This window comes from Thunnus albacares, chromosome 7 (genome assembly GCF_914725855.1).
Source record: "Thunnus albacares chromosome 7, fThuAlb1.1, whole genome shotgun sequence".
NCBI lineage: Eukaryota > Metazoa > Chordata > Actinopteri > Scombriformes > Scombridae > Thunnus > Thunnus albacares.
In genome coordinates this window covers 7,477,747-7,505,352 of record NC_058112.1, presented here as the reverse complement: position 1 = coordinate 7,505,352, position 27,606 = coordinate 7,477,747, and the positions used below count along the sequence as shown (strand labels likewise).

Below are 27,606 nucleotides of genomic sequence, written 5' to 3'. Positions count from 1 at the left end.
GAGAAGCACTTTCTGATGTGTAAGGACCAAGAGACAGAAAAACTCCTATCTGTGAGGTAGGAGGAGAACCGGTCCAGGGCACTCCATGAGACACCCACACATGGCCTGAGCACATTGCCTCTCAGGCAGTTCTGCTTCCACACTCTAGTTTATGTAACATTAAAAAGGGAACCAACACCTAGATTGTGAAATAAATAACAGCTATAATTAGAAACAAGACCTTTGGCAAGAAGAGAGAGAACCACACAGAACCAAACTCTGACATGTTGTCTTGCTTTAATTCAATGATTAGTAGCATAAGCATAGAGAAATAAATAACTGTCAAATTGGTTACATATCCTTACAGGTAACTGAGTTTAAAACATGACTGTAAATACAAACATCATATGTATAAAAAACAAGACACAGAACTGTCAGTGCTTCAGTCTAGAAATAGTGGTGTAGCCAATAGCTTATACTCTACTGATGAAACCAAGTGGAGTTGGGAGGCTTTGTTCTTCTACAGCAAATGTAGTTTCTGTAAGTCAATTCAAATTACAACAGTAGCTCACAGTGTTGACGGTCTGACTTTGAGTGTTGTATTAATACCATAAGCAAAACATACTTTTTGTATAATAAAATACACTACATTTCTCTACCTAATAAAATGTAGAAAATATGAAGGAAATGTCACAATTATAAAAATGGCATCTTAACAACATTGTATGTATATAAATACAACTTATCTCAGCAAATCTTATCAGAGCATGTTACAAGATAAAAGAATATTTTGTATATATTTTGCACATAGATAGACAGAGAGCTGCTGTTTAGCTTATGATTATCCACCTGCAGATGTTACAGTGGGGATAGTAACATATTTGCATTTAACACCTCTTACTTGAAAAGTTATAGTTTGAAAAGCTGCAGTATTATTCCACATTAACCAGCCAGATTTTGTTCACTGGAGGCTCTGATAGTGGTGTTGCCACGGTTACAGGTTGGATGTCTCCCCTGGGACAAGTTTGGCATCCAGGTGGCTGATGAGCTCCTTCACCCAAGGAGCTGATGGTCTGACACACAGCTGACGACCTGCCTCTGTCTTCAGCCTGAAAATACAAATGAACAAGTGGGTCAGGTTGAGTTCATTCTGGTGAAGATACAGTGATTGGCAATATATTTCTCTATGGTTGTTTACTTACAACACAGCAGGGATGGAGCACTGCTGGCTGGTCCTGGTGTAGCTGACCACTCGGCTTTTAGGCACTGGTTTCTCATTGAAACGAAAGCAGCATTTCTTTGGACCAGAACCGCGCAAACCTGCAAACACACAGCTGTGAATGAACAACTCAGCAACATACAACAAACACGCAATCACATGCATCATCACAGTCACAGACATCATCTGTTGGTCCCTTTTCTCTTGTTCCCGTTTTCCATTTCCTTTGGGCCTGCAGGAAGCTAAATTTGATGCCATTTTTTGATCAAAGAGATTGTGCTATTGTTCAGTTGTTCCATTGTGATACAGAAAAACTCTTGATGTGTGTTATTGTTATTTAGATTGATAAAACACAGCTTCAGGTAATGTATTCACACTCTTTTAGCAGTGTTTTGGTTTTTAACAACTCCATATCCACTAAATGTTCCACTATGTTCATTCTTCAAAAAGATATTCCCTCATTTAGTGTTTTGATAATGGTGGTGGAGAGCACTGTCTAACATGTCGGTCCAAAATCTCCCATAAGTGTTTAACTGGGTTGAGATCTGGTGACTGTGAAGGCCATAGCATATGATTCACATCATTTTCATACTCATCAAACCATTCAATGACCCCTCATTCCCTGTGAATTGGGACATTGTCATCCTGGAAGAGACCACTCCCATCAGGATAGAAATGATTCATCATAGGATAAACGTGATCACTCAAAACAACTTTGCATTGATTTGCAATGACCCTTCCCTCTAAGGGGACAAGTGGACCCAAACCATGTCAGCAAAATGCCCTCCACAGCATGACAGAGCCACCAGATCCCCTCACTGTAGGGGTCAAGCATTCAGACCTGTACCAGTTTTTCAGAGCTTTTGATTATAAACGTTTTAAAATATGATACAATTCCCAGTCTCTCTCACAAACACTGAATGAACATGTTATTGTCGAGCTCTTACCTTCACTGAGAGTGACGGCTGCCAGCATCAGCACAAACACAGACAGAGCGAGACGAGGAGCAGCCATCCTGAAGTATGTGTGTTTATTCCCTTTACAGCGAAGCGGTAAGTTATAGTCTCAGTTGAGCTGTATCAGCCTGTTCTCTCTGCTGTGTGGACTTGTACTCCATCTACATCAACCTTATATACAGGAGCAGAGAAGCCAAGGGAAGACCCCTGGATCAGCCTTCGGAAATTTACTGACGTGTTGGTGCTTACCAGTGGAAGTTTCTCATGTGTGGGTTTTTACTGTGTGTGTGTCCATCACTTCCTTAAACATCCACTGATAAACCGTGCGATTAACTTTAATAGAAAGTGGAAGTGATAGTTTTTTTTTGTGGGGGCCTATTGCTTATGTGATTGTGACTGAAACTAAATGTATACGTATTTTCAGTTGTCTCTCTCACTTCCTACAGTGTGTCACAACTATTGGTGATTTTCTGACATCATGGACTTTTTACACTCTAGGTGTTTGAAAGCAGCAGCATTATGGTTGACCATAAATTTCAGTTATGAACTGCATGAATAAACCTGCTAAACGGACAGAAAAGTTACGAAAACCACATATGCAAAGTTAAATGATGAGTAATTGCTTTACAGTCAGTATGCAATGATGTGTAATTAGTTATGGTTGAAGGATTTGGGGTTCTTTACAGAGCAGGGGTTGGCAAAACTCATTCTTGTGCAACATTAAAACAGACAACAGGTATATCCAAAAGCATTTATTTAACAAAGGATAAAAGCAACACACAATACTAATCTAGCTAAGTGTACCTATATACACGTGTGTGTGTGTGTGTGTGTGTGTGTGTGTGTGTGTGTGTAGGGAAGACAATAGCAAGATGGCTGCAGTTACCTGGTGACTGAGCACATGGCATGCTGACAATTTGGCTGATAAAGGGAACTACAGAGATAAAAGGCCAGACCATGTGGTGTCTTGAACCAAACTAGGTTTTAACCTCTTAACTGTCTGGTTGTATATTTGTAAAATTGTCGTCGAGCTGACAAAAGCAATTTAAAATCTGTGACGTCATCACAATTTAAAGTCTATGGGCTATGCTGGAACTCACACTGAATAGTTTTGAAGACTATACAGTATAGGCTTCTACACAGACTTAAGTCTAAACAGACTTAATATGATACACTTTACTCTTCGGTTGTCATATTCCTATTTCTATCACTGGCTTTAAACTTTAAATGTCCTTTATTTTTTTGTTTTTATTGTATATGGCCTATATTACTGGACTAAATATAATGGCAAATGATAACAATGATAAATAATTAGCAACACCTCAAAGGGCAGGTTGCCTAACCCAAATGTTACAAAATTTGTTGTTACTATAGGTAGTCACTGTCTGTTATAGTCTAACTGACTGTTCTCCTGTATTTTTACTTTTGTCTCTCCCAAATGAGGCCAGTTATCAAAGCATTACAGACTGAAACATGGTGGCTTCACGAAAACCTCCCAAATACTGTGTCTTCATCAGCAGTGTATTTGCACATTCAAATTGTTTAATGTCCTGAAGGTTTGCAACGCAAAGAAATTGTGGAAGATCAGCCTCCAGTCGAAAGGATGATGGAATGCTGGCCTGCGCTGCTCACAAAAAGTCAGGTATGGCCAACTTATGCTGCACTATATTGAACCACAACAGAAGTAGGCTAATCGTTATTTTAATTTTTGATTACTCTGTTGTTTCATTAGATTATTTTAAGAATTAATTGATTAATCATTTAGTCTTTAGAGTATCCAAAGTAATGGCAAATGACTACTTTGATGGAAGAAACAAACCTGGATGTTTGTTGTCTTGTCCTGTCATCCTGTCATCTTGTTTATTTTTAAGTCAGCTAAACTAAGGTATATTAAGTGTATTGTAGTTACTTTGGCACAGTATATTAAGCTCATGTGACTTATCTTTATTGAGTTCCTGTCAACTTTATTGAAGTTGACTACACTAAGTTACATTAAGTGTAGTGTATTACAAATCTCACGTAATGCCCACTTGTTTTTGACAGAATATATTAGGTTAATGTGAGTCATAGTTTTAGAGTTGTAACAGCTTGACTGAATTTTACTATACTGAGATACATTAAGTGCTCATAACTTAAAAAAAAGAACTTAATCAAATATCACATGTTCATTCCTGACTAGATCCCTGTCTTGTGTTGTATTTGTTTCAGATGTACGTCGCTTTGGATAAAAGCGTCTGCTAAATGAAAAATGTAAATGTAAACAACTAGATACAGTTACGTTTGTTTACTTTTCCTAAGGTAATCAGTTTCCTAATTTTTTTTAAAGTAAACTTAACTTGTTTGAATTTACAGTGTATTGAACATTTTAAAATAGGCAAAAGATTCCATACTCTGAGGCCCAGCGATAATGGGGCAATTACTCACAAATTCCTGCAATGAGGTGGATCTGCGTTTTTAATATTCCGTAGTCATCAGCATCATTGGTCTCACTGTAAGTGTTAAATATTCAAATTTCTTCACATTCTTTTTTTTAAACATTTGTGGATATTTTGAGATTGATCATGTTGAGCTAACTTTGATTTTATCCAAAAGCATTTATTTAACAAAGGGTAAAAGCAACACAAAATACTAATCTAGCTAAGTGTACCTATATACAAGTGTGTGTGTGTGTGTGTGTGTGTGTGTGTGTGTGTGTGTGTGTGTAGGGAAGACAATAGCAAGATGGCTGCAGTCACCTGGTGACTGAGCACATGGCATGCCGACAATTTGGCTGATAAAGGGAAAACAACACCATTTTGAACTAAAAAAAATATTTTGGAGGATGCACGACACATGTTGGTTTGGGATTCATTGTCCAGGCTCTTTTCTAGCCCTCTTGCTTTGAAACTAATGGAACTGCTTTGTCTCTGTATCACTACACATCAGCTCACCTCAGCACTGTATGTTTGTTTACACATCTAGGTAGGTGAAGCTGTTGCAAAGTGATTCAAGGTAGTTGGGCCACTTTGGAAGCAAGAGGGATGGAAAAAGCATGATAATGAATGCCAAACAAATGTGTGTTGTTGCACATCCTTCAAATCACTTTTTTCGGCTCAAAGTGATGGTGTTTGCTGGTTCAAAAACACTTCATTTGTTTTGGAGAAGAACTGTCCATTGTCCATCACTTGATGGACTGAAGGTAGAAAAAAAACCCAAAAACCCAAGAAAAACAAATCTGCTTCTCTGCAGTCTATGCATTGCCTCTGTGCACCATCTGTTGGCATCTACGTCCTATCGGACTCAGACTTAGCTTCATGGCACTTACTCGTGTTGTTCTCTCCTGACTAGATCCCTGCTTGTGTTGTATCAGCTCTCAGATGTTCGTCGCTTTGGATAAAAGCAAAATTGTAAATTGTAATTTATTGAAATGAAACCATGTGAGAAGTTTAGATGGAAAAATCACTGTTAACAACTCATAGACATCTGAAATGTGACTACACACTGCTTTTTGTAAGACGTCAGAAGCCAAAACAGCTGGAAACCACTGGTTTCATCTTTAACGATGGGTTGTATTTTCAAAGCTTGTTATATTACTTATTGTGTCAAATCTTCATCTGAAAAGTAACTGTCAAATAATTGTAGTGGAGTAGAAAGTATAATATTTCCCTCTGAAATGTAGTGGAGTGGAAGTATAAAGTAGCATCAAATAGAAATACTCAAGTAAAGTATCTCAAAATTGTAAAAAATGTGTTACTTGTCACCACTGCCCGTAATTGAACTTGACAATGACTCTCATTAGACTCACCCTGCCTGGTAAATCCCCATGTCTTTCAGATTCCTTTCCCCTGGGCTTTCTGTTCAACCAAATTCTAAAACAACCCTGATAACTCCAGGGTTATTTTCTCTTTAGAGAGTTCCCCCAGTGCTACAAAACATATTATGCAACAGTTTATACAGGATGAGTGGTGCTAATTAAACTTTAAACTGACATTCATGTGTAAAATCAGTAAAATCACCCTTTAAAGCTGGAGTGTGGGACTTTTGTCTCCCCCTTCTGGCATGCTCTCATATGCACCCTGAATGACAGGCACACAGAGAAGGCTGGATATGTTTTGATGGTCCACTGGCCCACCGGGATTTGTCCCTGTATGCCCGTTGGCCAGTACACCACTGGCCATAACCTACTGTTGCAGCTGTAAAACGGTGGATAAATTGTTTTGAGTGTCACACAACCCTGGTAAAGTGACTCGTTTTACTGTCACAGTTTGATACATCCGGTCTAACAACATTTGGAAAGTCTAGAAGAGCCACATGATTAACGGCCAAACAGCCAGTGCAGAGAATGTCGCCCCCGACATGAGATTTAAAAACTCCCTATACTGTGAAAATACAGACATTTATCTGGCGGTGATAGACTCAATCAGCATTGTGTGAACTTGTCTGGCAAGAGCTTGAATGTTAAGTACGTTCATTTATATGTAAAAGTTCCGCACTGCAGGTTTAAAGACACAGGAAAGAAAGAATATACTACATTTCTGTTGCACAAAATGATGTTAATAGTTAACCCAGATTTTCTACAACTACCTTTTGTTTCTTGTGAAATACAAGATACATTCACCTCTTCAGGCTGTAAAAATCACTCAAACAGAAAAATCACTCTCTAATTGAACTGCTCATAACCCATGTAGTCACCAAGGCAATGATGTGGGCTCATAAGCAGAAAGTATTTCATTTGAATCAAGTTAAGAACAAAAGTTAAAAAGGTTTGGAACAATTGGGCTAAAATGTTAAGTATTGTAAATTATCTTTTGAAAGTGGCAGCATACAGTGTTACACAATGTACCGTAACAGGTGAGCTTTGTGAGAGAACTCAAGTGCATCTGTATGGGGGCTCACTGAATGTCTGACTCATATTGCTGCTCATATTTTTCGTGTGACCTAGTCATAGTATGAACCAGTCATATGTGAAGACACCTTGCAGCAGCTGTATGTGAGAAGTGAGTCAAATCAAAGTGAAGCTGTTCATTTTAATGGTCATTAAAATGATCTTCATCTTCATCAATGATGAAGACCATGGAGCTGAAAGCTCAGAAAAGTTAAAAATTGAGAGAATTTTCCAATATACTGATCCCAAGGCCATCAAAAGTCTTAGTTTGATTAATCTTTACAATGTAATGCAGTGGTCTTCACTATTTTTTTCATGGAAGCCACACTGGCAGGACACAGTCAATAGGAGAACCACTTCTATCATGAAACACCAATATCCACCCTAACCATTAAGTAAATCTGCCTACTAACATGTCATTCCGCAACATGCAAATGCAGCCAGTACAATCTGATAAAAACCGGTTTACTGTAATACAGGGATGAGCAGAAGCGGGCATGTATTTCTTTGACTTTCTTCATGCTATATTTGTTGTTTATTGTTGTAATCCTTGTGAATTATATGTATTAGCTGCATTATCATAATTATTAGCTGTGATGCGAGCCGCCAACTAAAGCTTGGCGAGCTGCATGAGGCTTGTGGGCTGTGCAGTGAGTTGCACTGATCTAATAGAACAAGTTGTAAACACAACATTGACCTAATCTCACTTTCTAAAGTTGTTATGAACATGTTAGCAAATAATGTACACATCCAGCAGACACAGAGCATTATTGGCATTCATTTGGAGTTGAATTTCTATCCAAATGATGAATGTAAATCCAATGTTTACTGTTCACTGAAAGTTCTTTAGCTGCTAAATCCATCACTAGGTTTTTCAGACCTTTTTTACTGAAAACTTCTGCCCGCTGCACAGATGAGAGCGGTTAAAACAGTAAAGTTGCCTGCTGTAGAACCAAAACAATTAGCTAAAAGATGCTAAAATGCTCCCTACAGGTGAGGATAGCTGCAGAGTTGGGTGATAATTATTTGTGCGTTCATTACGATGAGCCTATAGTCATTTTACCTATTATGCATATAAAAATATTGATTAATGCAGCTTAAAAACAGCATTAATTATCATAATTTTCTGTCCTCACATGGACGAAGACAAGCTGTAAACACCACATTGACATGTTATCACGACATAAGTTGTCATGGCTTATAGGTTAGCAAACAGTTGCCTATTTACCTATCCACTAAACGCAGAGAAACATTAGCATTCATTTAGAGTTGTATTTGTGGCCACCTAACGAATGAAAAGTGCAGTACAAATTAAATGCATTATTATTATTATCAGCTACCAAGGTTGCTAAGAGTATTGAGTCCCTTTCCTCAGCTGTTCAGTCTAACTTAAGAAATCTTGGTGTTATATTTGACCAGGGTATGCATTTTAACATATTCAACATATTAAATCATTGACCCATGGATGTTTTTTCAATCTAAGAAACATCACAAAACTCAAGTCTGTCATATCACAACGAGAGCTCGAAATGATTATTCATGCCTTCATATTATCCCGGCTGGACTATTGTAATTCCATTTTCACGTGTCTCAGCAAGACATCTTTGAACCATCTACAAATGGTCCAAAATGCTGCTGCAAGGCTGTTAACCAGGTCCAGCAGGATGACTCACTTTATACCTATTTTAAGTTCTTTACATTGGCTTCCCATCCGGTTTAGGATTCATTTTAAGGTTCTTGTTATTATGTTTTTATGTTAACTTTAACTTGTGGCATATGTGTGTTTCTATGGTCTTAATTTTAACTTTCATTCCTGTGAAGCACTTTGTGAATTTTATTTCTGTGAAAGGTGCTATACTAAATATTTCTTCTTCTTCTTCTTCTTCTTCATCTTCTTCTTCTTCTTCTTCTTCTTCTTATTATTATTATTATTAACATATTCACACTAATTACTTTTAAATAAAAAAAAAACCCATCATTGTCATACATGTTTGTACTTCAGTTTCGGTGTAAGGGGAGTTTTCCACACTTCACCGCACCGTATATAAATTTAGAAATAGACTTTTTCCCCTTGTTCATCAAAGCAGAAGGGCAGCTTCTTTCACTTCTTCTTCCTCTTCTTCCCTTAAGGTTTTTTTTGCTTGACCTTAATGTCATCTTCAAATACCAACCTCACTGTAGAACAATAAAGCCAAGATACTCCTACATATCGTGAATTTGACTGTGTTTTTACATTGAAAAAAGGGGAAATTGATACACAACACACTCTATATTGCCTTTTCACTCGTGTGAAACATGAGGTTAACCACTGCTTCCACTCAGTGGTCACTATTGTCTTATATTGTGACTATTTCCATATAAGCTTTGATAGACTCTTGTTACTAAAACATTGAATGACACCTGAATACTCAGAATTGAAATAATGACACAAAAAAAGACGGAAAACTCTTTTGTTTTTTTAAAAAAGCAGAAGAAAATAAGCAGTTTGTTGATGAAGCATAGAAAGAGAAAAGCTATCGATCCCCCAGCCACATTACAGAGACGAAGCTAGACGACCCCGGCATGAAACAATCCCATCCAAGACATAAATTTAAAAAAACATGAACAGAGAAAAATTATATAAAATCAAACCAAAAGGATAGCAAAGTGAGGCATCACTTCTACTGAGACTACAAGCCCAAAGCATTATTACAGTACATGCAGCTACAAAAGCTTAGAGCCCAAATGCAGAATAATTCTCTCCTGAACAAGGCTGAGACACAAGGGGGACAGTGTTTGGTGTTCAGAAATGTTACAAAATACCAAAATTATTTCAGGAATACAGAGATTTGTCAGTCATTGACACATTGGTTTGCTCACCTTAGACTATAGACACCAAAATAATACAGGAGTCCTAGCTGATTATTGGTCGAAATGCATTGTGAATCACTGGAAGGAAGAAGGACATGTTATTGTAAATACATGTTAGTGCTCATGTTTGTCTCTTGATTATCAATCAACATCATATTTGCATTCAGCACTGGGGCTACATAGATCATTTTGGTGTCTATGTTCTCATCACATAATCAATCACATGATCATCAGGACATTTTAATTTCTTTGTGTGTTCCATTAATGACACTGTTTGTTTTGACAATGATATAAAGAAAAGACCCAAGTGAGAAAAGCAGCCCTGGTTGGGGTGTGATGTCCAACTCAACATCATGTCTCTCCTGCTGGACTACTATACTGGAGGTCAACCTATGTTGTCTTTACTAAGGGTATTGCCCTGCAGCAGCTCTGCGTTGTGAAGGCACAGCTGCACAGAGGGTCTGTGGAGGCTGAGAAGTAATTCAGAGGCTATGTCTGATTAATTCTGGTTGATCAATTGAAACACTAGCCATGTTCCCATCTAATTGTCAAGCGATTTTTTTTTTCAGCCTTAGCATTCGCTAAAAAGATTGCCTATCATCCGGTGAGTTTAACCTTCTAAATAATTGAATGAAAGCCAGAGTGGCTGACATGTCCAGGTTCCACCTGATAGTCCTCCTGGATTAGAGCTACAGCTCATCATGAATACTGCACTCGCACACAGCTTTGCCATCACACCTTCGCCTTTGACCTTCAACCAATTGGCTTCTTTGCCCATTTCTTGTCAGTCTTTTTGTCATCAACAATATGCAAAAATACAAACACAGAACACTAACCAAAACAAAAGAAATTTCAAACCATAAAAACTATCCCACAATCCAACTGTGATAAGAACACAAAAGTGTAGTATTCATTATGAAGATGTTACAGAAGTCCCACTTTTTGAACACTTGTTTGCACTCTTTCCACCATAGATGAATTATTCAGTTGTATTCAGGTGTTAAGTAACAGAATAGAATAAATCAAAACTCAACTTATTTAACCTGAAGCCAGATCCTCAGAGAAACTGTGGCACCTTTCTGTAACTCACTGTAGATCTGTAGTGTATTTACATGACTATTTACCAAGTAAACAACATATTCTAGGATTTGATCTCATTTGAACACCCTGACCAGAGGAGTAGTGATTAGCAGAGTCTGACACAGACTCAACCGAAGAAAAAAAAAAATACAAGATGAAGTCTGAATACAAAAAAAGCACAGATACAAATCTTAGTAATAAGAAGAATATATTAGTCATAATAATCATAATGTAAGTCATAAAGAGTGTCAGAGCAGCCAGGTGACCTGTTGACTCATACTGTGTGTAAAATAACAATTGAACATACATAACAGAACAACCAGTATGTTTCACTCAGACACACTTTTTGAACACACGCTCACACACACATGCACTCACAGCAGTAGGGTGTATAGTCCTGAAACCTCGGGTGCTTTACATTAGACTAACGTGGATCCTCGCTTTCCTGACTCATGTCTCCTCCTCTCCTCCCAGCGGGGATACAAGACAGAGATGCAGGTAAAAAGATGTGAGGATGAAGGAATTTTATTCACCAAATGAGAAATCCTCGTTCATTCCGGTGTCATTTTGAGGAGACGGCAATTACTCAGCATCTCAACTGTCGATTGTGTAGAAGTCAACTATCAAATGTGTAGAAATTAACAGTTAAAATAAAAACACCTGGTTCCTGATGGCTGATCAAATATTGATTCTAGATCTACTGCAGCATCAAGGAATCATGTGACTAATAGAAATACAACCAACACTCTTCTCGCATTTAAGGGATTGGGATGTCCTTGATGATGGTGAACCTCGATTGACTTCTGCGCCAGGGGCTGGAGAAGAGAGGAGCAAGATGGAGGAAGCAGAATTAGCAGAATGGAAGGCACCCCTCATCTGTAACCTTTCAGCACAATGTGTTCAGAGAAACACTAATTAGCACATTTGTATCGAAAAGAGTAACACAATGTGAGCTGCCCAAACGTACACACACATCTGTGTTGAAACTGACACTTTAAAACCTTCCCTCTAGTGCCAAGAAACAGGCAGACAGATCAAAAAGCTGTTGTAAACATTGTTCACAGTGCAGACCATGGAGATCACACAGTATCTGGAAACCTTGCAGAGAGACAAGCTTCTACGTAACTGATGTTTTACACATAGCTCTAAAACAAATATACTCCATGATTTTGGTAGTCGTCCAATCATGGACACCAACTTGATCCATGTGTTCCTAGTAGATCATTGATCTGATGCTTCATGCTAACTAACATTAGTACGCACTTGCAATAGACCACCATTATCACATTATTTCTCTTATTATCGCTTAAAAATGAAAAGTTGAAATCTTAAGTAATAAAACCTGCCCTTACACTCAGGAGTTTACCTGTTACAGCCTTACTTGGTCTGGTAGTTTGACCATAATACAGAACCAGTGGCTAATGTTCGCAAACTTTAGATAGATATTGGTGTGTAACTGACATTATTTAGCCAATTTGTTGATTTTACAGCTCTTCTCTATTTGTGCAACTTTTACATAATATTGTCACTTATGCTGAAATGTGGCCACTGTCCATGTCATTCTAAATTTTGCCAAGCTGCTACACAATTAGTTCCTTTTATCTCACTTTTGAGGTAAATGTAATGGCCTGTCACTCAACATTGCCCACATTTATAGGGAGCACCACAACCAAAGATCTACAGGGATCAAAAGGACAAAAATCTCAGCACTTAACAGCTACTTTGTCAATCTATCAAAACATATGTATTCAGTTGAAACTGGTCCTCACAAGGCTCCAGCTCCTGTTTGACACCATGGTCTGTGTGGCTCTGCTTAAGATTGGGAGTTACAAATGTGAATGCCATGTAATAATATCATTATAACAAGTTAAAATATGCCAGATGTAATTTCTGCATTGATATGTGTCTGCAGTTACAGTAGTTCAACCAGCAGGTGTGTTCAGACTGAACTTAAAGCAAATTTTTGCATTGTGTGTTATCTGTGTAAATTTGACTAGCCACCGGGGGAGATCGAGATGTTTTGGCTTCACTTTTGGGGAGCTGTCATGACATCCATCTCTATATACAGTCAATAGTTAAAACATTTAGAACTTGGTGGATACATCTTGCCTCATTTTGTGCCACCTGGAGTGAAGTGACATTCATTTGCATCTTTGCAATGACTTTATATGCAATCACACAGCCTCTAAAATTTGTTTTGTGTTCAGTCTGAACCCTAAGTCGTGTTGCACTGTAGTATTACACTGCTCCATGTATTTGTGTACTTGGTATGCTGGGTTTGTGTGAATTCATTAAGCTTTGCACAACATGAATTCAGTATATTTATGGGTGGGCTGTCTTAATCTTTGGGATCATTTGGAACTTAAGAAAATGTTTTTACACATACTTGGCATGTTGTACAGAGTGTGTGCAACCTGTAGGTCTTTAAAATTTTTCTGAATGAGGTTTTGCAGTTGCGTCACAATATGGCTGTCTTCATGGTGGTCTGCTGGACAACTGGCTGTGCTAAAATCAAAAACTGTGCTGTATACTCTATACTTAGCTAGTGTACAAATCAGACGTGCTTACAAGACTGTGAAGGCTCGCTAACCAGATAGCTACAGTGGTTTGCTAGCTAACAAGCTGATAATATCTACTCAAAGACAACCAAGTCATTTGAGGACCTCCAATATGGCCGCAAGAGGGTATGTTACAGTACAGTACAGTACCTGAAATCCCTCTATACATGACGCGTGCCTGCTTTATGTAAATCCTCAGTATGTTTCCGTGCGTACTGTTGTGTGTGTTAAGTGTCATTAGCCGGTTGGATCACATGCAGAAATATCACACTGGCATACAGTAAGTGTGTGTTTCAGGGCAAAATGCCTCTTGACTCGTCAGGCATCCAGACTCTAGCAAGTGTGTATCAAGCCACTATATTAAAGTTGTAAACTGATACCATTTCCCATCATGCATCAACAAAGCCTCAGTTCCCACTATTACACCAAAAAAAATGTCCTTTACTTTCCTAGTTTTCACCAGTCATAGCTGAAAAACATGCTATAAGCAACCAAACAAGCAACTTTTTCTCCAATTCCATGTCCCTTTATATAATACCTTTTTTTTTTTAGAAACATACCATATAGTATTAAACAGGCATTTAAACTCCCTATAAAAAGTGGTGTGGTGACAATAGAAATTGTATCATATTATTTTTCTCCTTTTAGAAAGACAAGATTTTTGTTTTTTAGAAAAAAAGACACTTGTTGAGGTTCCTGGGACTGATGTGGGAGTAGTAAGGTAAATAACTGACAGCAGAACTGACCAATAACCTTTCAGGAAGGAGCACAACACAAAGACACAGACGGTCAGTGTATAGGCCAGTCAGTAGCTGGACACTTCACTCTCATCACTTAATGTATTTTCCTTTTATACACAGTCTAAAGAATGAGGATCCAACTGTCCCTGAAGGTAGAAACATAAAAAAAAAACATACTTATACTACGGCTAAAACAGATTCAATAAAAGGAGCATGTGTAAATTGGCTACATGAAACAATTCACTAAATAAAACCCTCTGGATTCAGTTCATCAGGGAGTGTGTTGTCCTTATGGAGAGAAGAGGAGCAGAGAGGCCAGGCGATATTCAACAGTCAAAATGTTCATCACTTTTGTTTGTGTGTGAGGGGTGTGTGTTTGTGTGTGTGTGTGTGTGTGTGGTTTCCCAGGGGGGATGACTATCTTTAGGGCTTTCTAAACAGAATTCCCCTGCTTATCTTTCCCCACCAGAGTCTTTCTCTTTCCTATCACTCCCCTACTAATGCTCTCCTCTACCACCTTCATATCCATCCATCAACTGAGTGCTTGTCCAGTGGTTCATCCATCCTTTTTCCGATGTCCCATCAGCCCTCTCGCAATACTGCATTGTGTCTCTCTCAGGCCACTCCATATCTGTTAACTCTTCATCTCTTTTTCTCCTCTTGGTTGTCTGTCGTCCCTCTATGGCAGTAATTTTAAAAAGCGCAGGTGATCAATCTAAGGCTCCTCTTCCCCGGTGGACACAGCCAGTCGCATGGCCACAGACAGGTGGTCGGTGAGGCCGGCCAACTGGGTTACAAAGCTGAACTCCTCGATATCCTGCAGGGGGAGGAGAAGAGTCATCATCATTTCACTAATTTTATTCTGTATTTTAAAGCTGCATAAACGCAGTGATTATATATTTGTCTGTAAAATCTTAAAGCTCACAGATGTTTTCACTAATTTCACTAATTAGACCTCTTCTTAGGCCAGTGTGGGCGTGTACAAACTGTGCTTGACTGACATCTCATCCGGCCTTCTGTTGGTTTTGTTGCACCTACATTAGTGCGTACATCTTGGTAATTCCCAGCATAGCTCCACCCAATTTACAATGAAATACCTGTGTGGCTGTGCAAGGCCTTTAATTTGCAAAGTACAGCTTGTAACTATGCTCTATTTCTGTGGTTTGGCTATCTTGGTCTATTCTTTCTTTTTTTTTCTTCAAGGTTTTTTTTTTAGGGAGTTTTTCCTTATTTGAATTTAGGGTCTATTGAGGGGCTGTACAGTTTGTAAAGCCCCCTGAGGTAAATTTGTTATTTTTGATATTGGGCTATACAAATAAAAGTGACTTGACTTAATTAGAGCTGTCAAATAAATGTAGTGGGGTAAAAACTACAATATTAACCTCTGAAATGTAATGGAGTAGAAGTACAACATTGCAAAACATAGAAATTCCTATGAAAAGTATCTCAAAACTGTGACAGTACAGAGGGAATGTACATCCCACCACTGACATAGAGAAACATTAGCTTTCACTTTGGTATTAATCTGCTGCTGTAAATTTTCTCCCAGTTAGCCACAAGAGCATTATTAATCAGACCCAAAACTGAAAAGGGCTTTCCCGAAACTGTTGCCACAATGTTGAAAGCACACTGTTGTCACTGTATGCTGAAGCATTAACAGTTCCCTTTGTTGGAAATAAGGGGACTGGTCCAAACTATGATAAACGGCCCCAGACCAAAATCATGTGCACATGACTAATAACAATATACTGTATCAGTTTCACTTTGGAGTCAGTGAAATGGTGTTACAGTAACTACTGTCTGGCACAAGGTGGCATCAGGTGGCTGTTAGTTTAGACACAGAGAGAGTCAGACAGAAAGGGACAGGGAGAGAGAGATGTTCTGTGCAAATTATGTGATTTGGTTTTCCAATCCTCTCCAATGCCTCGCACAGACAGACAGAGGATGTCAATACTGCCCTCATTTCCTTCCTTCCCAGTCAGTGTTGTTGTGTTTTACTGTTCTCCTCACTAGCTTTTACGTCTTCAAATCTTTTTATGCCTCTACCAAGTCAAAACATTTTGCTGTGTGTGGGATAATTCCATTGGTTTCCAGTCCTGCCTCACATGATTCAGGATAACAAGCGTTGACAAATGTCTTGTTGCTGGGAAATGAATCAAGGCAGAATGGGCAGATCACTTCCCTGATGATAAGAAACTAGACCTCGATTCAACAGAATTCTTGCACAAGGTTGCTGTGAATTATTGGAAACCCTCTGTTAGCAGACTTATTGGTGTTTGATACAAATAAGACTTGTTGGAAATGGTGAAAGGGGAATTCTGGTGCAAAACCAATTTACTGTACAACCTTGCTGAAAATTCCCAGTCTTGCCAGTTACCTGATGTGTTTCTATGACTTCAGATTTATTTCATCCACTTTCCACAAACCAAGCTTTCAAACAAACAAACACACATCTGACAGATGACTGTCGCACAGAGATTCATGTTTGATGTGAAAACTTCCAAATTCATTTTGCTTTGTTCCTGCATGTCAACATATTGTATGTATTCACCGGAAAGATTTTGACTTACTGAGTGCTGCAGGCTTACTTTATTGTTCATCATCAAATGCAAATTCAGGTTTGTTTCAGCGTAGTTAACACAATAACACATGAAAATAAACCTGTTATTGGCTTAGGGACTGTTCGTTATTTATGAGAGGGAGGGTGTGGTGCAAAATGGGGGAGGCACATCAAATCATTTTTTAAGCACTGGGGAGCGACTTAGGTTTTTTATTTTGGCTTAGGGGAGGGACATACAACTTTAAATGGCTGCATTTGGTATTTATTTTAAATATGTTTTTTCTTTTCAAAATACATGTATGGTGATGGGACTCACAAAAAGTTTCTGAGGAAATAAACCTTCAAACCTGTTTGTGTTGGAATGTGAAGGGTTAAATGAAAGAAGCCCCTTTTGTCATCAGAATTTTGCATCTCCACAGTTGCTGGGAAGAAAATGCTGCTTTCAGCTCTGTGATTGGTGGTCCAGCTATAATTTTACAGACAGTCGAGTAATTCAAATGACAAAATGTAAAATTGACCAATCATAACCATATCTTCCCTCTAAATGGGCGGGCTTTGTTGTCACTACTTCATGACAAGTTCAGCCCGCTGTGTGCTGTGAATGGGTCTGCACCATTACCACGCTGGTACACCAGTGGTGCACCAAGTAGGCAGAGTCTGCACACCAGATTCGCCGCCATATATCAGTAGTGAGAGCACACGGCCCATACAAACACAAACAAGTCAAAGGAGATTGATAACAGAGAACTGATGACTGTCATTTAGGCTTACATAAAATCATATTGTGAACATTACAGTAGGAAAGCTACCGTGGCTTTTGCCCTGTAGGCGGACATTGTTGTTTGTTTTTTCTGCTGACAATTATGTGGTTGCTGCCGCTGGATGACAGATTACTCTCCATTTCAACAGTTTTCCTGGCCTTCACTGTTACGTGTTAAGCGGTGCACTGGCACACTGAAATGGAGTGGACCCAATCACAAGCTAGCGGGAAAAAAACAGATAAACAAACAGGGAGTAACCACGACTAGTGTTTAGTTAATTGGCAAAGGAAGACCCACACCAGGGCTAATTTGGTGCAGAAAACCAAGGCTGTTTTCAACTCCAGGATTTCATTTTCAAGTAACTTCCATTAAAGTGATCATCAGATGGTAGGTTTTTATAATCTAATAACGGCTGCTGTGCCAGCTGATACTATTCTGGCCACAGCTGTCACTGTTGTGTCACGGTTTATTTAGGAAAATAGTCATTATTAATATGTGCATGTCACTAATGTTGGCTGTGTGTGCTGTGATGTGTGTGTGTATGTGTATGTGTGTGATGTGTAGGCTTATTAAATGTTATTGGTCTTGTGTGGTAGGAGGGTGGCTGTCATGCATCCTTATTCTGCTGAAGTGCACACAGCTTGTGTGATGATGTGATTATTTGTAAAGAAGATTTGCATTTTGCTCAAGAAATTAGTTGTTTGTTTATAACTTTCACTTCCTCCATGCTGTTTGCTTGTTACATTGGCTGGAATTGTTATAGGTAACTTTTGCAGTACTATTGGATTGCTTTTGTTCCCGACGAGGTAAGGGGGGGTCAGAGGGCCAAGGTTTAAGAGTCACATTTCGCTATTAAATGTAATGGTTGGAAAAGGTCAGCCTTTGCTTTTTAATTCCTCCAATACTACCTACCTTTGGTGTTAATATAATAAAATATGGTAATTTAAGATGCAGGTAGGGTTATGCATTTTCCTCCAGTTTCTCAGGAAAAATATTTGTAGCACACCCCAGCCACCTCCCTCCCTCCCTGATAAATAATGAAGAGTCCCTTAGACATGGGGTCTTAAGATGAATATGAGCAGTTGCTGGATGACTAAAACAGGAGAGGAAAGCTGAAAAAACATATGTCTGTCTATTATATTTAGTTCTCTGATTCATCTCAAAAAATGTTTCTTGTCAGTAACTGGATGATTTCACTTCTTAAGAACTTCAAATATAGCAATAGCAAGGAAATTCTTTGCTTAAAATGGTCACAACTAGTACAAATGCAACCAGTAATGAGGAGTTGCAAATAGACATTGCTTGGTGTAATTGCTGTCAATTTTATTATTTAAAGTTAATATTTTATTCACTCTGAGTCAACTAATACCAAATTTAAATAGTGTCAATATAACTTTATACTTTTATATCTGTATTACAAAAACACTTGGAAATGAAACCTGTCTTATTGCATGGTAGAAATCGGTCTTAACTTAAGATCATTTAAAGGATAAGGATGGTTTATCTATAATTTCCTTGTTGTAACAGTGACCACGTTCATGGTAATGAAGGAACATGTCACTCACTGCAACAATGCAGCTCACTTATATGTCTTTAATAGTTTTTGGACATGGAGATCTACCGCACAGAGGTGTACAATATATCAGGCTTTGGATACACACACAATACTTGTTTGTAGGATCAATTCATTGTTGGTTTTGGTCATTTCATGGGATTTGTTGACAATAAGGAAAACATTGAATATTGCCAGCCTTATCCTTTAAGACTTTTCCTGTAATCCTCTGCTAAACCATACCAGTTTCCAGTCCTGCTGCAGGCTCTCGTCGCTGTACAGGATGTAGTCAATCCGGCGTCCGTTGCCCTTCAGTGGGATCTTCCTCCCCTTCTGACTGCTGGCGGGACACTGGTTCTTACTGGGAGGAAACACCAGGTACTCCTTCCTCCCCTCCTCATTCTCCATCACTCTGACAGAGACAGACAGAGGTGTGAGACAGTTTGTAGAGGTTTAGACAGACAGACCAAATACAGGGAAAGTAATAAAACAACTTTCATTCAACTCATTCAATTCTAACAGAGTTGCAGAAATATTGTTACAATTTCTAGTAAAATCAAGAGTCGCTGGATCACAAATCATGGAGAGCAGTGGTAAGGCCGAAAGCTTTTTACTGGGACTAAGAGTTACAAACTCCATTAAAATTGGGTTAAATTGGGCTGGGGCTGTCTGGGGCTCAGCCTATAGGCCTACGCTCTTTTGTATCATCAGAGGACGCTTAACTTCGCTAATCAAATCAGTATTACTGATTACTGTCTGTTTTCTCTGAATGCAACACAGCCCAGTTTCAGTTTAAGCTAGTTAACAGCTTCATGTTAGCGTCAAGCTAGCTATGAAGCAAGAACAAATCTGGAAATTAGATTTTGTATTCAAAATAAAAATGGTAATATATAAACAAAAATGCATATTCAAAACATGATTTAATGTCTATATATTGTTTTTTTTACTTGATTATATAGTGTTCATCTCTTGCATTATGGGGACGCACCTCCCATTGAGGACAAAAAGCCACACCCCATAATGTAAACCACACAGATTTTAGGGTTAAGACCATGAAGACTTAGTTTTTGATTAGGATATAGGCTGTGTTGTTGTAAAGGTTTGGGTAGGTCCCCTGGAAATTAATAAAGGTCAGTAGCATGTCCTCTAAAGTGACAAAAACAAGTGTGTGTGTGTGTGTGTGTGTGACTTACTTTTGTAAACTTTCCGGTGAACTGACCTCATCGTCATAAAGGCCACTGGTATCCAGTAGTGTACCTGTTGAATGACAGCGTGGAATCACATTAAAATGTATCACAGTGAAGGCAGACACAGGCTGCTGAACACATTTCTAATAATGTTCACTGACAACTCTTCATTTTAATATCTCCCTAAATGCCCCCTTTGAAAGTAATAATATGGAGAAGAAAAAAGTTATTGTTATACAGTCAAATTCCTCTTTTCTTCAGTGTAGTGAGAACTTTCTTGAGCCCAGTGAAAAACCTCCAAAAGCTATATGGTTGTTTGGACAATGAGAAAGTGGTGAAAATCTCCTTTCAAATGTTCAGATGATAATGTGTTGTCTGCACTTGTTCTGTATTAAAATGGTATTCAAATGGGCGACGCTCCAAAATCAAGCTCACTTTAACACACTCCTACTTTGTCCATTGTCTGTCATCATGCTGAGCCATACTGAACACTGCTTTCAGAGATGGATTGAAATCTGGCTCAACAGTCAGGACAGATAAACAAATACTCTCACCTACACTCCATGTTTTTTTGCAGCAACATACAGTACCTGCACATATAGTCACCTGTATTCTACTTGTAGATACAATATTTAATTTTTTGTGACTTATTGATGTGCCAACATGTACCACATGTACTCACTATGATGACCATGATGAGCTCTGCAATAAATCCTGCCTACATGTCAAGTTTTTGTTGCAGCTGTTTTACAGAAGTGTTGATTCAACTTTATGGACTCTGGGAAACTGGGACTGACATTTTTCTCTTTTTTCTGATGAAAAATAATTATTGAATTATGAAAAAGTTGACAATAAAATAATCACTTGTTGCAACTCAAACCTATTGCAGGGCTGTTGTATAAGACCTTATTGGTTTTATTTAGGTGTACCTAATAAACTGGCAACTGAGTGTAGATTCTCTAAAAGTACAACTTTGTTTTTTTGATGTGGCAAAGAAGGCGTCAGCATCAGAAGTGTTGGATTCATTTCAGAAGTGCAGGGACCAAAAAGTGTGTGTGTGTGTTTGTTTGTGTGTGTGTTAAGGCCTTTTCATACTTCTGCGCTCTGCAGAGACTGTAGACTTGCATGCAGACCGCGGACATGCACATGGTTCCATTCATACTTTTTGGGGGTCCTCAGACACAGACGCATTCCACATGTGCGCACTAGTAAACAGGGTTGCGGTGAGATAACTTTCCAGAGTCGTTAGTTTTACAAACTGCTTTGCAGTCTTTTTTTGACCAGCCTTTAAACACAATTATCTGTTACTCCACTGGACTTGCTGGATCGTATTTTATTGTCTCACCGGCACTTTAAACAACACGCCCACACCAATGTAGCCCCTTATATTGTTTTACACAGGACTGCAAGGGCAAACATTGGGGGTAGGGTGGGGGGACAAGTGGGTATGGGGTAAAAACTGCAGGTATTTAATAAAGTCAAAGGAAAGAATCTGAATATCAGTTTTGATGTTTCTGCAACATCCCAGATTACATTCAGTGACAACTGAACAACATTAATGTAAAATTCAGACATTAATGTAACACATTTCTGACCTGCCTGAATCATATTAATAACTGTAACGTATTCTGATGGACATTCAAGCAGATTGTGTTATAGATGCAAAAAACTAGAGAAGTAAAAGAAGCAAAATACATAGCAGTTGATTTCTATGTGATTCACAGAAAACCTCCTGCATTTTTTTACCGAAAGTGTTGCAATATAGAGGCATTTGACGGGATACAGTGATTCTTGATTTAAAAAGAATGTGGGAGGACCGTGTGGACCTGTGGCCCCCCTACTTCTGGCACCAGTGGTCAGTAGATGCATATATCCGCCTTTATGGATCTCAGACCAAAATCCACTGTCATCAACCAGTGAACAGCCAGAGAGAGATGAGCACTCAAAGATCCTTTTGACAATGAGTATGTGAGTATGTGGGCAGGATAATGTGTTTAAAATGCCCCATATGAAGAGAGCAGCACTCTGACGTTACTCCAGTCAATTCACCAGTGTTGGGAGCTCTTATGAAAACTAGGTGTCTGACGCACAGCTTAGACTTTTCACAAGCCTAAGAGCAGGTTTTAGATCACTGAAACAAAGATGTTGAGGTGTCAGGCAGGCAGACTCAGCTACACAGACTGGCTGCTGTGCTACTTTTTACTTGTTTGGGGAAAAGTTATAGACATTGCCACTTTCAGATAGTTAACATGACCCCACTTTCCCTGACCTCATAAATTCTGACATCACCAACAAGCTGTAGTGTTAGTGTGGGGAACAAAATAAATATTGTTTCACTTCAATCTTTACCATAACTCCTAAAATACACGAGAGGCCACGGTTTCTTTACTTGGGTTTTTGGTTTGTGGTTGACATGTTTAATCTGCCATCAAGCATGAACTCAAACACATCATCAAGAGTTATGAGAGTAGGAGATGATAAACAGAGAGAGTTTTTTTTATTTTTTTTACAGAAACCTTTAATCTTCACAGCTTCGACATTATGAATTTACCTATGTGTCACCGCTCTCAACTATCAGGTGGTCTAAGGCCAGCAGTAATTCCCATGTGATTTTAATACAGGACAATCTGCAAGCTGTCTGTGTATTTGGCTGGCTCGGTGGCAGGCACCAGAAGAATCCTGGAGCTCTGAGAGTGGAACATATTTTATAAAATCTATCGACACATGGTCAGTTCAACATCTGACAAGAGCTGGCTGCTACTGTATTCATTTAGGTCTTATCTTCTTTGGATAAGATTTATGAAATGAGATAATCTCCTGTCCCTTTCTTTCATTGATTCATTGATCCATTCTTCTTTTCCCGCCTTCTTCTCCCCCTGACTAAATGCGACCAAACAAGAAGTGCAAAATCTCCCCATCCAAATAAATAAGCCCTTCTCTAAATGAGCCCTTTCACTCCATCCTGCCCACACTGTCCCCAAAATACTGCTGGCCTAAATAACGCTTCATATCCAGACCAAAACCCTCCAGTCTTTACGTCACTAATGCTCATGTATCACCACACTGTACTGGGTGTATTTTAATTCACACAGTGGGTGCATCTTAATTTAGCCAGACAGAACCAGATTATAGTCTGCTCTGCTCTGCATGCACAGTATGGATCACCGGATTTCATTTGCCACGGAGGTTGTGTGTGTATAGTAACACTTGCACCTCCAGTATACCATCATTTTTGGAGCTGTAGTTTGTGGCAGTGTATTTACATATGTATATGTATATTACATATATAAGTGTATATTTTCTGAAGGTTTGCAAGCATTGAATGTTTATGTGCACTACAGTATATGTAATGTCACACTGTGACCCTATAGGAATTTGTGACTGTGTCTGTGTGCATTTGTGTGTGTGTGTGTGTTTGTGTGTGTTGTTACCCAGAGCCCATGGTTTGTCCTCCCCTGGCCCCAGGCGACACGGGTCCTTGTATTGAGTAAAAAGTGCATGCTGCTGCTCCAGTTTGTCCTCTGGAAAAAACACAAGGGCACACATAGAGGACAAAGTTGCATTATTTCTTTACTTATTTCTGCTTGGGAACATGAGTAATAAATAAAGCCGTTTTTGTATATTTCAGTGTTTCTGTTATTTGGTCACGTGAATGTGAATGTGAATGTGAGGAATTATTGTTTGCATAAAGTATATATCCTTCTTCCCAACCTTCAATTTGTAGTTATTCATTCTTCAACCTCAACAAAAAACTAATCTTAAGACTTTTTCTTGCAGATGTTGACACTTGTCTTACCTATTTAGGTAACCTATGTTATGAAACAAAACCTACGGAAATTCATGAGATATTTATCTGAATAAAGAGTTTTAATTTGATGACATTCCAGGATAATCGGTAGAATCCTCTTCTAGATTGTATTAGAAATACAGAATATGGGTTTTTTAAACATTATATTACATTACATTTATTTGGCATGTGCTTTCATTGGAAGTGACTTACAATAAAAGTGCTAAAAACTCTGTGGGACCAAAAACTACATGTTATCCAAAATTCGTTATGTGACTGGTTGTTGCTTTGGTCTGAATGAGCAAACAGCTAATCACAGAAGTGGAATTGTGAAATAAAACACTGTTAATAGCTATGAAATAAAAACAGATTTTAGAAAAAGGAAATTCCTGCTGGAATGAAAATTACCTGTGATATGTTTTCCTGATAATGAGCTGAAACATGTATTGGATTATTTCAGAATTTTATTGTTGCTGCATTTCTTCATATAAATAATGGTATTTCCTAATGTATTTATTTATTAAATATTTGACACTAGGTATTATTTAGTAACTGTGATATCACATTTGAAACTGAAAGAAACTGATTGCACTAAACTTTATTATGGGAAAAGCAATAATCTCATTGTTATGGGTGATGAGTCATGTGTTTCTTCATTGTAGTTCATCTTTAGGATTTTCCCATTAATGGTAAATGTATTAATCATTTCTTATTTTTCACTGTAAAAACCTTGGCACCATGCAGCTAGCTGTGTCAGAACTGCAAGAGGTCTTGTAGAGATCATGTTGTTGTTTGAACTGGTAGTAATAAAAATAAAATGTGCGATTTGGAATGTATTGATTCAGCCCCACTGCGTACCTGAAGAGCAGTTGTCAAAGTTGAGGTCTCCCAGGATGACATCAAAGGCCACCAGATCTTCCAGCACCTTCTCTCCCTCAGGTGGTTGTGATGAGGATTGGCGAAACTCTGCGCCCCACTGGAGCAACAAGTCCAGCTGCTCACATCGCACAGAGGCATCACCTGGCAGACGGTGCAGTGGGTGTAGGGGAAAGAGGGAGCAAGCAGGGAGAAAGAGAGAGAAGATGTCATAAAATCACCCCAGCATGTAACTGACCTGAACTGATCTGGAAAATAGAGTGTAAGAAAGGAAAAACTGGGGATAGAGAGCAGTTTTGTTTACCAAATATGAAATGATATATGTTATGGGTGAGAATACCACTGGATATGTCATGTACACGATAAAAAGTATCAGTTATCATACAATTTACTACCATACAATATAACACATCTGGATATGATATGGTATGATACAAAATTAAACAATTTATAATACAATACAACACAATAGGACACAATATGATATGATAGCTACAAAATTATATGTTATGATACTATACAATGCAATATATGATACAATATGATACATTACAATATGTAACGGTAGAATACGATATATTACAATACAGTTCATTATGATACGATGTATTACGTTACGATACAATACATTATGATAACTTCACAATACAGTATGATATGTTATGAAATTATATGTTACAATGTGTTATGATATGTTGCAGTACATTATGATATGATATATTACATCATGCTAAAATATGTTCAGAATAGAAATGATAATACAAATTATGGTATCATAATAGGGGGCAGTGTCATATATATGAAGCAGCATAGTAAACTGTGCTGCTTCATATATAACACTCCCATAACTACTGATTTTTAAATTTTAATGTGTATTACAGTGACATACTTCTGCACTATTTATATAAAACCTTAAATCTATTGGTTTCTTGTTTTTTTTAAGTTTTACAATGTGCTGTCTTCTCTTTTTACTGCACATAGACATATACATACTGTATATGTTGCATGTTGTAACTACAGATTTGTGCACACAACAAAGTCCTGTTCTTATTTTTTTTGTAACATTTTGTTCACTAAGTTGTTGGTTTGTTACTAATTTTAGTGACATAATATTAAGTCACTTTTGGTTCTATTTTGCTTTGGCAACATTTGCCTCTGTCCACTCCTGCCAGTAAGCAGATAAATAAGAGTTAGAGAGAGATGAGAGGAGGTGAATAGAGGGAGGCAGTGGGTGAGAGAAATAACAGCTGAATAGTGGAGAGTGTGAGAAACAAAGAGGTGTCAAGATATTGGTGGGTGAGTAGGTGGCTTTGGCTTTGATTACTCTCAGCTCCAGCTCAAGTACATGTGAAATGTAATGTTTCTTTTTTTTCTTTTTGTGTTACTGGATCACGAAGAGAAAGATGAAGCTGGGGGTTGTGGGGGTGTGTTTGCTGTACATTTGCCTATGCATGTGTGTATATGTGTGTGTATTTGTGCGTGTGTGTACTTGATTGTCTCAGCTTGGCTTAGCTCTCTCTGTGCAAAAATGTATTTATGAGGAAAACTTGCCCAAAAAAACTTGGATGATGTTAATTTATATATTTGTAACCTAACAAAAATCCACTAAAAGCTCTAAAGTAAAGTAAGTATGACTAGGATAAAATTGGAAAATATAATTGAGTATTGCTGCCTTCTTTTGTCTGACTTTAGAAGATGAACCTTGTATCTATTGCTCTGCTAGTGTGAATTCACAAATTTGGGAATTTCCAATTAACAACCAGGAAGTCAACAAAGCGGTAAATACCGGTGGGAAATTCAGTCAAGTTCAAATGAAACATGATGTTTCACAACACATGATGGCAAACAGAAATTCAGGTTAGTAATACATACAGCATATTCACGTAACTTTCCATCATAGTGTGTGATGACTAAATGACTATCACATGTAATGATGAGCAACATGATTAAGCTGCTAACATGACCAAATCAGCAGGGCCTCCATTATTTACTGTGCATCTTGCTGTGTCTTTTTTAATCCATAAATACCACTGGTCAGGGTAATGCAAAAAACAAAATACTACACCCTTCCAAAAAGGAATATGCTAACATGTCACAATGTCAGGCTGAATAAGGGGAAACAGCTATTACTTCTACCACAATGACATAATTCCTTAGGTTGACAAGCCTCTAAAACACCTTTGTGATTAATGGGAACACTAAAACTCATCAAATGAAAAATAATTTAAATCAGCCCTTATATTGTTCACTTCCATTCATTACTTATTGTGTGGAAGTATGGTGCAATACATATAACACAAATATAAATCCAATTTTAATACTTCAAAATATCTACAAGAGAAACTAAATTAATGAAGAGAAACTAGAGAAACAAAAGCAAAAATACTTATCAAGAACCACCCCATGCATATTACAGGAAATGCTTTACATTTCAGGAACTTGGTAGATCCTGACACAGTACAGACCATGTATAAAGCCAAAAACAAATTACTACCTGAGTACCCAAGAGATATTTAAAATGAGAAAACCAATATAACTTAAAAATAATGTGCATGTTTAATGAACAAGGGCTCAGGACTAATGTAAAAAATCATGTATTTCTGTTTAAGTGGTGAATTTATGGAAAAGCTTCACCAG

General features: G+C 38.1%; 2 protein-coding genes across 3 annotated transcripts in view; both read right to left on the bottom strand.

Moving 5' to 3' along the window:
- Window positions 1-259: 259 nt before the first annotated feature.
- On the bottom strand, window positions 260-2,435 carry LOC122986550 (monocyte chemotactic protein 1B-like). Its single transcript, XM_044357885.1, has 3 exons — window positions 2,146-2,435; window positions 1,182-1,299; window positions 260-1,088 (listed from the first exon to the last, which is right to left on the bottom strand). Exons 1-3 carry the CDS (start codon window positions 2,210-2,212, stop codon window positions 974-976), a joined length of 300 nt encoding a protein of 99 aa, XP_044213820.1. The 5' UTR covers window positions 2,213-2,435; the 3' UTR covers window positions 260-973.
- Window positions 2,436-9,463: 7,028 nt separating this feature from the next.
- Window positions 9,464-27,606, bottom strand: part of smpd3 (sphingomyelin phosphodiesterase 3) — a 71,592-nt gene continuing 53,449 nt past the window's right edge. For both annotated transcript variants that reach the window (XM_044357602.1, XM_044357601.1), the window contains exons 6-10: window positions 24,952-25,113; window positions 23,738-23,827; window positions 20,313-20,376; window positions 19,363-19,531; window positions 9,464-15,063 (exon numbers count right to left, since the gene is read on the bottom strand). In XM_044357602.1, coding sequence (XP_044213537.1) covers window positions 14,962-15,063; window positions 19,363-19,531; window positions 20,313-20,376; window positions 23,738-23,827; window positions 24,952-25,113 — 587 coding nt within the window. In that variant the 3' untranslated portion in view covers window positions 9,464-14,961. The remainder of the gene's footprint in view (window positions 15,064-19,362; window positions 19,532-20,312; window positions 20,377-23,737; window positions 23,828-24,951; window positions 25,114-27,606) is intronic.